Genomic DNA, 13,479 nt, shown 5'->3' with positions numbered 1-13,479 from the left:
AAGAGCTGATCCAAGAGGCTAATTCATCCTTTCCTCCAGATGACCTCGTATAATGAGAAAAACTTCTCCACACTGAGCTCCTGCTTAACTAACCCTTCTGACCGGGGCCTCACAAAGCTAAGAAGAGAACAAACTGCGAAGTACCAAATTTCCCCATGACCCCAAGAAATTTCCCTGGCCTATCTGCACAGATTATTAGGTCCCTCAAGTTATTCTTGGTCAGTAAAATTCACTGGAGAGTGACGTCTGCCCATAACTTCTTCAATCCCTTCTACTAAGAATTATTCTAGTAGGTGATCATTTCCCCACTCTGTCCAGAACCCGGGGCAGTTCCCAGCATGCCAGGTTCACTCCAAGTGGCACCTCAGGGAGCAGGAGGCACAGAAATACTTTAGTCATCCTCCACACTTAACATGTATCAGTTAAGATTTAGCTGGCGCTTGTGTTACTTTCAGCTTCAGTTACTTTCTGCGCTTAAAAGCAGGGAGGCAACATGGCCCACCGTCTTGTTCCATTAAAAGGAGGAAAAACAGGGCAGTTCAGCAAGGCAACAACTGGAATTGTCACACGCTGATGTAAAGCTCACATCAGTGCCAAGGTAATGCCTTCCCGCTTCAGGCACATCTATCCATCTCTGCTATGGTCCATTTTCAGCTATTGTTGTAAAGGTTTCTTTGACCTCCCTGCACTTAGGTTATAGATCATGTAGATTTGTGTAGGTGTTTTCTTGGTTTTGTTACTCTGCAGAACTAGAAGTCAGTTACCAAACAGACAGAACTAAAGTAGAGATTAAAGAAAAGAAAGGAGAGGGAAGCCAGGTTTAGTGACCATAACACATTCTGTAGAGGAGATGCTCTATAAAAGGACTAAATATCCATCCCACCAGAGCACATTTGTAATGCACACATTTCTGGCTACTAAGGTACTGTGCCAAACATAGCAGTAAATCCTCAACTGTTTGGCAGATCATCTCCACACAAACATTACTGAAACCAGAGAACAAACGCATCCAAAAATTATTTTTCTGGGATCCACTTGCTAAGGGAATGCTCAATAAATATAATTCTAAGTAGGCTGGTACTTTGTGGAAATGCTTAAGAGTCAAAACCCTCCCCACCCCAAAATAAACAGTTCATTGGAATTTCTACAGTTCTCCAATTCAATTTATAACCTGCTTTGCAGAAACCAAAGCAGTAACTAGCCTAAGGTGCCAGCATCAGTTCTGAATATGCACTCAAAGGATTCACTCACCAATTAACATTGATTCTTTCTGGTACTCTTTGCTGAGGTGGCAGCGCTGGGTCACACAGGACACGTATCTCTCCAGAACATACCAGCACATTTCATAGTAGAAAGGATAACGGAATTTAGCATGCACCTGAAAGCAAGATCAAGACTGTCAGTCCATGGGGAAGGGAGAGAAGTTTGCAGCACAAGGGCCAGTCATCATTCTCATCATGTTATCAAGAGCACAAACAGTATGCAGGAGGGGGAGGGGAGAGAGGGTGGGAGCCGAGTGAGATGTATGCCTTCAGCATACAAAATGAGGAGACTGCCTGCCTGCCTGCCATGATAGCATCATTTCTTGGTTCACTAATTTGTATCCTCTTGGGGTGGTGGGAGAGGAAAGGGTTTGTGTTCTTGTGAAATCATGAAACTGATGGATGGCCCCTACAGTATTATTTACCTACTGTATAAACATAGGGTGGTCACATACAGATGTTAGTCACTAGAACTCAAGTTAAAATAAAGGATTTTTAAATTTTATTTCCTAAACACTATCACACGATTTTTATCAAAATGGCAACATTACCTAAAATGAGTCAAGCAGGAAATACATCTTTTTCAATTATGGTCTTCACAACAATTTGATTAAACAAATGAACACACAAATTCTCAATTACTGATAACTACACATTAAAAGTAAAAATCCCTTATGTGGTTTACACTTAACATTTTGGTAGCAAGTTAGCTTTTGCCACAAACAGAGCAGAAAAGCAGGATTTTGACAAAAGATCCTGTCAAGCTGTGCACTTGTTCTTACATCTCAGACCTGTTGTTCTCACACAAAAAGCTTATTCTCCAACACTATGTATTTGTGAGATTATTTCAGATTCGAAAGAAAGCAAAGTAGGTTTCCTTCCTTTCTAACACAGTTTTCTATCTATGGGAGGTCACTGTACCAAAGAAGAATCTGAGAAGCTCCTAAAATGCAGGAACATATGTATATTTATTGTGATTTGCTAAAAATGGATGCCATGCATCTTGCATGCACTTGTACTTACACTGTACACTTCTTTCTCCTGGTGGCACCAAAATTTGCATTTTGCAGGCTTGTGTGCATGCACTGCACTGGGATTATAGGAACTGCTTTAAGACATTCTATGCATATTAACTGCTCACCTAACCAAGAGGTGTCCACCCACCTTTAATGAAAAGCTGGACTGCACCATAAAGGAGCATTATCTTAGAAAGCCCATTTTTAAAAAACAAAACCAAAACACCACCCCACCCCAGATCACTCAAACCCCCAAAGTCTAAACAGAACCACTAACCCAGCACCCGGAAACTCATTCAGCTCTGCAAAGCAGGCATTGTCAAAAAATCTGCGTGGTGATAAAAGCATCCACTTGAGCATATCAGTGACTTACTAGTATGCCCATATTTGAAAACTGTCCCCAAGGTGGACAGTCAAAGAACTTGCCTCTATTCCTAGGACACAGGAAACGCAAACACTTTTAGCCGTAAAACAAAATGTAACGAAGGGAAAATACACTGTATTGTCCCACTAAATGTATCACAGTGCAGGATTTAAATATTCCATGGCAATTCCCAAAAGTTAAGATCTCTTAAATTCAACGCAAATGTAGCTGGTAAATCTGAAGTGTATGTTGCTATGGGTCATGCATCCAGTGATGATGCACCTTCCCAAATGTTTCCCTGTGTTGTTTGTTACAAAGCACACATACCAAAAAAAAGAAGAAAAAAAAAATAAAAGGAAAAAAAAAAGCAAAACCCAACCAACAAAACAACATCCCCCTAAATGTGAGAACATTTAACCCCAGGGCCTTTTCGCATTGGAGAATATTTTTCCTTTGGTTTAGTTATTTGTCATAAAGAAGAGATCGAGTCACTTATCACTATTATGGAACACAGGGGAAATTAGCCATGCTAAAATATATGCTAATAAAGGAACTCAAATTTTTCCAAGAGAGCACTGCAGGAAACAAAATTTGCAAAGAATTGACTTACAAACAGGAAGCCGCCTTCCACCCCTCAGCCTTCAAAAGGTTTTCAGCCACATGCCTGGGAATATTAAAGACATCATTGCTCAACATTTGTTGACAGATTCTGAGCTTCACCAAATTTAGTTGTTACCAATGTTAATTCAATGTGAAAGACAAGGCAGTAATGCATGCAGTGCTCCCATTATGTATATCAATCTTTAATATTCAATTTGAGTTCCTAATTGCCTCACTATCAATGTTCCAACCCACAGCAAATCCCTCCATGCCTCTGTAATTCACTATTTGCCCGACAAGGCCCTGCTTTTACAAACCTTCAGAAGTAAGAGCTACCATATGTAGCAAAAGATACTGTGCAAAGATCTACAGCCTTTTGCCAGTAAAGCAAGTCTAACAGTGCTTTAAAAATCTTTTAAAGTTTGCCTTATGGAAAAGGAGGAGTACGTCCTTTATGATATCCTTGGACATTTATTAATTATAATGGATGTGAACTGCATTATGTACATGTCCATACTTTTTCCATTGTACACTTATGGTCAAATGAACTCTATGGGGAGGGGGGGAGGAATAAAAGAAAGAAAGAAAGAAATTAAAAACGTCTGTGATGAATTTAAAGTGTAATATCTGATACAGACACTGCCAGAGGACTAAAACCCCCACCAGCAGGGAAATACACTAGATCATCTAATAGGCATTTCCAGCTCTAACTTCTGTGATTAATAATTTACAATCCACTGAATAAATTTGTTAATTATTCCTGTAGAGCAAGAAAAATCCTCTCTGGAATATGATCCATTTCTTCAGTTCAAAGTGAAATTATTTGAGAGACTTATATCCCCTTCCAAAAACAAAACAAAAACCCCTAAGCAAGTAAGGCACACGTTTTCCTTAAGAAAGTATTAGTCTCTTCCACAATGTCCATTCAAATCATTACAAACCCCACTTGTGTTTAATCAATCTAATCACAATACTGAAAAACAATTTCTGATTATTTACAAAATAATTACTCTATCCACTTCAAATATTATCTTACATTCCAGAAAACAAAATCAGTAGCAAACACCATCATCTGTGAGTGACCACCTTACGTATATATTTTGAGTGCTTTTGTCCCTATCTGTGTTCAAATATTTTAACACAGTTAAATTTAGATGAGTTGGGAGTAAGTTTGACACATTCTTCCTCTTCAGTAATACAGAGCTGTAACACCCCTGTGCCAAGATGATGAATCGCTGCATGGCAGCCTGCTTTGCAGTTATTCAAGCTGGTCTAGCAGAGAGCTAAACAGCTTGGCCTATTTGACTAGCTGTTAATTGGCCTCTAGGAAAGCCAGACTGCAAAATGAGAGTCTCTACAAACTGTAAGGCTGGAGAATATTTGTTTACCTCAATTGCACATTAGGAGCTGTTTCCAACAATAGACATGTTTTTTATTACTCCTTAAAACTATTTTTAAATGGCTATAACCCTCTTAAAAAGTCTCCCAGGGATATGAGAAATTAAGCTAGAATAAGCATGACAAGTATATAAACTAGGCAATTTTATCAGGCTGTAAATCAGCATTACCATTTCAACCATGTATTTATTCTCGTCTTAGCTGCTAAGACAATAACAACTACACCTAGCATAAAAATGACTTTGAATATCAGCAATCAAAGATGATTAAGCATTATATAGCAGGTTTAAACACAGTGAAACCTCCATAAAATTGCTCTGTGCAAAATGAAGAGGGGAAACACACCTGTATTACACTTTGATTTGAGTGTGGCAAATTACTTCGTCAATCACATCATGTAATTTACTTCTGTGCTATACACAATGGAAAGATCAATACTGATGAGAAACTCATTTGCTGTATGTTCACACTGGCAAATTTGTGTGAACTACATACTGTACCGAGTCTGCTATACTAGCCAGTGTATGAATAGAACTATTTGAACAAAGCAATTATTTGCTTTGCCCATCAAATTTTGTCAAGTAGTACACACTAGAATCCTATTTTGAAAACATTTACCTCTTCAAGATTCCTGCATGATATTTTTAGGTTGGGGGATGGTGGTAGTGGTGTTATTATTTCTAAATAGCATTATTGATTTTCCTGCCTTTTATCAAACTTCCGTATGCCTTAGTTGCACAGCTTATATTTTGTTTCTGTCTAGAAATTCTTGCTATTCTTCGACTGTTCACACAGCTTTGTGAACAGCAACATGCAACCGCTGAAATTGTTTCTGTGAAGTCATGGAAATTCTGGGCTGTTGGCTTTCATTAGTCTTTTTTAAAGCACTTTATTTTTGGAGGGAAAATGATAAAGAACTACACAGACTTTGAAGAAAATCTAAACTAACACTGAGAAGACTAAAGGTCTGATCTGGGACTTCCAAATGCTGCAGGATCCTTTTCCAAAAAACGGTGACAGGACATTTTCAAAGAGGCAGATATCAACTCCCAAAACCTCCCCACAGGATCAGGGTGCTAGTGACTTTTAAAAGGCATTTCAGTGTAATTGGCTGGTAAATTCCTAAGAGTTACCAAAATATTTGACTGTTACGGGGAATTCTGCCTCCTGGTATAAAAGCTTAGGAGATCAAAGCTGCACCCAGCTTGCCAAAGAGAAGGGCCTGACATGAAGCACTACTGAGCAGTTACAACCCAAGGTGTGTGATCTTGGGTTGCTCAAGTCCTCTGGGAACAAAATGTCACCTTTTATACAACTTCAGGAAAAAGAGCATTTCCTTCCCATCTTCCCCATAGACATCAATAGAAATAACTTGTTTCTGGCATCAATCCTTCCTCCCAGTCTCCTCTTCTCCATTCTCCATGCCAGTTGCCTGTGCTAGCATCCTTCCTGGCAACAACACACCCTCCCATTATGCACCTGCAGCATACATATGCAGCATATACTGCTGGTTCTTATTTACAGTCACTCTGAAAACCTTCCTGTGCATAGCACCTCTGTCTAGCCACAGTGAGCCCTTTCCTGCTTCTGCCATCATAACTCTTTCCTGTCTAAGTCCCTTTACGCTTTCTTAAGACACTTGACATTCTTGCCTTGGGACACCTATTCAAAGCCAGGCTGAACTCCACTCTGGTCTCTACTTCTGCTCTCAGCTACATTCCCTCTGTTCCAATTCCCCTGAATTTCAGCTTTTGTCTTCATCTCTCTTCCACTAAGAATTCATTTTTCTGCTTAATATTCCTTCTCTTCATTAAAATCACTCCAGGAAACCAACTGCTCCCACCACTGTTCTGCAATGTGAAGATTACCAGGCCTTGTACCCCCTGTGAAGTAAGGGAGGCTGGAGGGAGGACACCCGTCCTCTCACACAATCAGAGATGTACTTCAAAACAATACATATTGCTTCAGGCCTACGTACTCTCACTGCAAAGAAAGCAATCTGGGGTAAAAGCCCACTTGGAGTCAGAATTGTGCCCTCTTGTAGAGGTGACCAACAGTGAACTGTACTGATGTCCAAGACATACCATTTTAAGACCTTTTAGCGAAGAAGAATTGCAACTTTCTGCCATTTTGCCAGTCCAAGTCTCCATTACCACCACAGCTGGCAACCATGCCAGTGATTTACCAGCACTGCCTCAGTGCAATGCCTCCAAAACAGTCAGCCACAAAAAAAGTCCCCATCTGAATTTGCACATACCACTAGTCCACTTTTGCATCAGAATGCTACAATTTCCTTGCATAGCTTATTTAATAGCCGACTAAACCAATAGCACTTCCTTCAGATTCTGCTACTTTATGAAACTGTAAAGTATATGACGACTAGGTGTCCTGTTTATTAATCAAGGATAAAATTTTCGCTCCCAACAAAGAGGCCGCACAGTAACCTCCTCCAAGATGTAATACTCTTTCCATTAGGTAGATGCTACAGCCAGATGAACATCACAATGTTCAGATTAATGTCCCACCCCAGATTAATTTTGTTCCAAGAATTCCTGCACAGTATCGAGTCATTGTAGAAGAAAATCCTGCAAAGTATAGAAGACGTCGTTTCATACGCAACTTCTGTGCAGCTTTGTCAATTCAGTAGATAGTAGAACCATCCTAGTCCCATTAGTTCTCCAGGCTCAGGTATCCATTCCAGGTGTGCACACAGAGATGATAAGCAGGGGGTTACCAGAAGTACCAGTACAAAGGTCTGTAAAGCGCAATATGTTTTTGTACAAAAGGGAAGGTGTTTTACGAAAGTTTGACAGACAGACAAAAGACACAGAAGGGACACGTCTGTGGGAAGTAGGGAAAAACAGATGAGTAAATCCCACTAAAAATAGCTAACATTTTAAAGTCTCTTTACTTCACGTTTACCTCTTGTTTCAATGACTCTGACACGGAGATCCCATCAGTTCTTGTTTGTCAGAAGGGAATACGAGGAAGAGACTATGAGAGATCATAGTCACAAATAACTGTTCAGTTAAAAAGAGAATCAAGTATCCTTACCCTTGTTCTGTCCTCAATTTCATAGATGCGAAGCTGCATGGGAACATTAAAGCTATGCAGGATATTTCCACCAAACACCAGAGAATCTACTGGAGTATAAACTGCGTGTATCCACCCTAGAGAGGGAAAGCAAAGAACTGAGAATGCCTCATGCTATGTAGTATTACAGAGCAATTTATCATCAAATTTTAACAACCCCATGAACCCCATTCTGCAGGGGATAAGAGGTTAAAGCAGTGAAATGTTAAATGGTATGCTCGTAGCCACACTTTAACACTAGTCATAGCAGGAGAATGGCATCTTACAATGTACAGCCTTACAACCCTCTGTAAACTGGGTTCTTCTATTTATTCACAGAACAGTTACAGTATTTACTGAGAACGCGCAAGCTTGTGACTCAACCACATCCATGACTAAGAAGTAAATTCAGTCTGTTCGGTACACTTGGCTCTCCGATGTATCTACTGGCACCTCCAGCAGGGTTGCAAATCATGTTAGCAGTGGTGTGGGCTAGGGCTGTGGAACTGGACTGAGTCACATCAAACTTTCTTCACACCAGCACCAGAGCATACATCTTCAGATGTCAACAATTTCAAATTATTACCAGCCCTCCTTCAGAGGTGAAAGTTTCATATTCTATTATCAGCTTCCTGAAACTACCAAAAAAATCTTCATCGCTGCAAGCCCTAAGTTAGGGGATTTAACATTTCCAGTACTGGAGCTGATGAGACTGTTCTGACCCAATCCTGCAAGGAACTGAATTCGTTTCACAGGCTCCAAAGCAAGGGAAGAATTTTCTATCACAAAGAAAATTCAGACGTAGCAATTCAGGCAGCCACACACCAGCTCTTCTGCTTCTGCATTGTTTGCTTGGTATGTCAGCAGCTGAAGGACTGGCTATGCAAGACTGTAGCCTCTGATCTCTGCAGTGAAAAAGGAATTGATCTTGCTAATGATCTGGAACCCACAGAGACCTGACACTTTTTTTTTTTTCGTCTTTTTTAATGAAAAGCATTACAATTTATAAACCAGCAGACAGCAAAGCAACATAGGGGGCAGTCAATTTTCTCCTAACTGTGCAGTACTTTCCATTAAAGCTGTGGCAGCTTTCCTTCACTTCAAGATCAGTGAGGGAGCAGGAAAATGCCCTTCAGCCTAAAGGGTTCTCCAGCTAGCAGCCACAAAAGCTCTCCTACGCAACAATCTTTAGATGGCAAATGCCTGCAAAGCTGTATCTGAGAAGTCCTTGAGCCACAGCAGATAGCAGAACTGGGGCTTTCATTTAAGGGCATATTGGTAGGAGAGAGACAGGAAGGAAAAGAAATCAGCACTAGAATTTTCTCCCTAGAAACACAAGCTCATCACTCTGGATACATTCTTCTGAATTTCAGAATCACAGAATGGTTGAGATTGGAAGAGACCTCTGAAGGTCCAACTCCCCTGCTCAAGCAGGACCACCTAGACCCAGCTGCCCAGAACTATGTCCAGGTAGCTTTTCAGTATCTCCTAGGATGGAGACTCCACAAACCCCTCTGGGCAACCTGTTCCAGTGTTCAGTCAATTTACAGGTCTAATTCCATATGATAAATGTGACACATATAAAAAAGCAAGTGGCTCATAGCTCTGGCAGCTCTTGGTATTATTGAATCTCTCCTGCTCCAGTTAGTGTAATTTCAGTTACAGAGCAGCTCACAATGATCCAGTCTGTTTACTACTTCCAAATCAAGAACAACCAACTAGAGAGGAATTTTTTTTCATGTAACGATAGCGCAGCAACTACATACATCAACACTACAAAAACTCTTCACAGTTGAAGTAGTTCACCACCTCACATGAAATACATCAGTCTGTACTAAGAGTAAACTACTGGGAAAATAAATGATCTTCCCAATCCTAGTCTTTGGGAAGGAAAAAAGATCCAAGGTCAAGGAAGTTGGGGCTGCTGCTTCCACTAGGTAATCAAAGATTTATGCGGTTGGCGGAAAGAACAGAAACCATGTGCTGAAGCAAACCTGTTGGTGGGTCCCCAAAGCCAACTTATTGGATAGGTGCTGAAACACAGGGTCAATTTGCGTAACAATTCACCTTAATTGTCAGTTTCAGAGATGAACAAACTGAAGCTCAAAAAAGTGAAATGACTTATCCATGGCCACACAACTGAGTGGTAGCAGAAGACAGGTCAGAAACAGCCAAACATCAGCAGAACATTGAAGAGTCCTCACTGCTACTTCCCACTGCAATTCTCCCAGCACAGATCAGTCAATGTATAAACATACTGGAGCTGGCAGATGCAACAAGTTATTTTAGTGGAATGATCAACAGCATTCTAAATACAATTTGTTATCAAATATTTACAACTTAAGTAAAAGGAGTAACTGAGCTGAAACCTGGCTTTCTAGTCCTATAGGAAAGGTAGAAAGGAGATATCCTTCATCTTACAAGAAATAAAATTAAATCCCATCAATGCACTTGTTCCTCAAGTGTATGCTTTTACTACAACCACACAGTAGCCTCCTCCTACAAATTATATTTCCTCAGTGAAAATTTCACACTGGATTGCAGTTGGTTTCATTGCTTCTTGCTCTTTGGGTTTCATTCTCATCAGACCTTCCCTGGCCTCTTGACTCTGCTCCCACTAGATGCCAAGGGTCTTTATGTTAATAACTGCTAGACTTCCTCGGTAGTAGTCTCAATATTTTGGGGAGAAATGTGAAAGGATCTATCACTGGCTTGAGCCAATGCTCCAACAAATGATGTCCCAGACATGACAAACCCTCAAGAGAAAGATAAACAAACATGAATATAGATTCAATCCTGTATTGATGAAGAGCAGGTAGAGGTGCAAATTCGAAGTCTTCCTTAAAGTATCTGAGACAACCTCTGGTTCTGCAGATAATGCATTTAATTCCCTACTTACATTTATAATCCAGGTCTAAATTCATCTTACAATTAGTACCTTCAACTCCTAACTTCTGAACTAACTAAACACTAGGTCCTTCAAGATGAATGTATTTCTAATAACAAGACTGAAAATACTGCTTTTTATGACAGTTCTCAATGACAAAACCCTGTAATAACGAAGCACTAAAATCCATCAGGGTTGGGAAAATAAAATTAAAAATAAACCAGAGACCAAGCAACAAACAGAAAAGTAATTAACTGTAAAGTCCTTGGAAGTAAAGTTCCTACCCCTAGCCAAAGGAGGGTGTAGGATGATTTCCAGGCATAGCTCAGAGATGGGTAAGAACGATGCCTGTGGGTACCATCCCTTCACTGTTGAACAGCATTGAGCTAGGCACACAGCTAAGTCCCAGGGAATCCCTAGATCTCCAGCAGTTCATGTGCTCCCACATGCAGGATCCAGCTCACAGTCCCTCTGCCAGCTACAGGACGCATCCCTGTCAGAGGAGTCACCGGATCATAAAATAGATTTTGGCCACTCAGCTCTACAGCATTTTTCAGTTATACTGCATCCCAAAATAGTTTTGACTTGCCTGAGGAACATACGTGCAATATTGAAACTGCAGAGACACAAGCACCAAGAGATATTCCAGAGACGTAGGACACTACAGGCAAGATAAGGCAAAAAAGATGGAGAATTGAAAAGATAGAAAACCATAGGAAGATCGGCACAGATGTTAAAAAGAAGAAGAAGAGAAAAAAAACTCCTATTCCAATATTAACAAGGCTGTGTATGGAGAAAAACTGAAGAGGCCAGCACCAGAAAAGTAGAAGTAGGAGGAAACAGAGATGAGCAGAAAACAGGAAACAGTTTCCATGAGGGTAATATATTGTGGAAATGAGCTCTGAGAACAGATAAGCTTGGATCGCACATTCAATTCATTCCCACAGCTTAGATACAAGCACGACTCAGAAATAAACTGAGGAAGATGAATGTTCATTGTGACCATTTGCAAACAAGAACACCCATCTTCTAAGCTTCCCAATTACAAAGGTTTTTCAAGAGGAAGACAGACCTCCAGAATAGGAGCAAGCTGCACGTATGCGTAAGACAAAAAGGACGGCCAAGAGGATTCCTTTAGTATCATCCACACCAATGCATCCCGCCTGTCTCACCTTCAGCTATGCTGTAAGTTTTTGCCAGATGAATTGACAGGTCTGTTGAAGTGTACGATCAACTCACTCTATGCTGGACAGCTTGTCATGTCTGCTCATGTATGTCTGCATCATTCAGCTTTCACAGCAAAAACTTGCCACAGCCTCCAATACAGACACCTCTGAAGCGAGTGTCATTAATTCTCTCTTCAGTGACTGCTTTCTACTGTTTACATACACCCTGGTACTACTGCACAACCCTACATGTTTCATGGGTTAGTGCAAGACAGGAGATAACATCCCTCCCCTTGGTAATACTCTCAAAAACTGCAATATTCTCAGAAAAAGGAAAGCAACACAGAATAAAATGCCACAAATTTAATTTTATCCTTAATGCCAAAAAAAGCAGTGGAGTAATATCAGAACAAATGGATTAAGGACTGAAAAAGTCAAAAGTCAGTGAATTAAGATATTGTTTATTTTTCGCTGAAATACACAAAAAAAAGCACCTGCTAAACATTATCTAAGGCTGCAACTAAATCCTATAGATGAGAGAAAGACATACACTGTGTAGCTTCAAGGTCTAGTCATGAATTAGAAAGCTCTTCCTCATGGGTGACCAGTTTCAAACCAGCCTGTGTTGATAGTGGTAACGACTGAGTGAACGTGGAACCAGCCCGTCCTTCCTTCGCAGGCTGGTCTGACAGCTCGCAGCTGGAGCTCGCTCTCAGTGCGGCAGAGCGGCTCCTGCACGGCCACTGCACAGTCGTGCCCTGTGAGCAGGGTACTTCAGAACACACACCAGGCATGCCAGCAACGAGCTGAGCTAAATGGGAATAGATGGCTTTGAGAGTACAGACACTGTATAGTCACTGTTCACAACCCTCATTTCAAGCCTCAACAAGAAGACCGTCCACTTATAGTTTTTCTGAAGTTGATCTTTTTTATTTCAGTTCTTGGTGACTAATGAGTATTTTTTTCCTTCCCAAAACAATTGTAGTTTATGAAGCCAAGCCAATATTGAGCAGGAATTCTAGTCAGGAGGCTCAGAAATACTCTCAGCTGATTTACAGTTACAAATTATTCCACCACTCCTAAGATACACTTGAATATTTAGATGTTATCATCTCTAGTAAATCAAGAAGGTAAAATTAAGAGTAACAAAAGCTTTTCTGAACAGTTAAAAGAAAGATATAATCTCATTATCTTTTGAATTTTATAAAACAAGTATTATTAAACATTGCAAACTTGTTAGAAGATTTCAGGGGCCTGCAAATTCTTACTGTACCTTCAAGGATGCAATCATCCATCTGAGAACAATAAAAAAGAATATTAACTTATAAAGTTATGGGGCAAACAGACTACAAGCTCCAAGCCAAAACAACGGTGCATTTGTTTCCATTAGTAACTGAACAGATATTTCGTTTTGTGATATAGAAAGCATACTTATTTTCCTGCAATTCTACAGCAACTTGAGGTGGAAAAGATGAAATATATATGTCTCAAAAATAAAAAGTGACTGAAGAGATAACCTTAGAGTGGGCACTGCCAGCAAATGAAACATTATTTCTCTCATCTCAGAAGAGGAACCGTTGCATCGTAATAGCGCCCACAAACAAATATATCAAGGAAACATCACGTTTACATTTTAAAAGTAAAAAAATTACTAATTTTGCCCCGGTAGTACAAGTAATGCATACAGCAACTCTTAATCTTACATCATTTGATA

The 13,479-nt window shown here is 40.2% G+C and overlaps 1 protein-coding gene across 16 annotated transcripts in view; it reads right to left on the bottom strand.

Moving 5' to 3' along the window:
• KDM2B (lysine demethylase 2B) overlaps positions 1 to 13,479 on the bottom strand; it is a 127,483-nt gene that overhangs the window by 56,897 nt on the left and 57,107 nt on the right. For all 16 annotated transcript variants that reach the window (XM_030024213.1, XM_030024214.2, XM_041125709.1 and 13 more), the window contains 2 exons: positions 7,695 to 7,810; positions 1,252 to 1,378 (listed from right to left, as the gene is read on the bottom strand). In XM_030024213.1, coding sequence (XP_029880073.1) covers positions 1,252 to 1,378; positions 7,695 to 7,810 — 243 coding nt within the window. The remainder of the gene's footprint in view (positions 1 to 1,251; positions 1,379 to 7,694; positions 7,811 to 13,479) is intronic.

This window comes from Aquila chrysaetos, chromosome 9 (assembly GCF_900496995.4).
Source record: "Aquila chrysaetos chrysaetos chromosome 9, bAquChr1.4, whole genome shotgun sequence".
Classification (NCBI taxonomy): domain Eukaryota; kingdom Metazoa; phylum Chordata; class Aves; order Accipitriformes; family Accipitridae; genus Aquila; species Aquila chrysaetos.
Note: the sequence above shows the minus strand (reverse complement) of the source record. Positions and strands in the feature narration are given on the sequence as shown.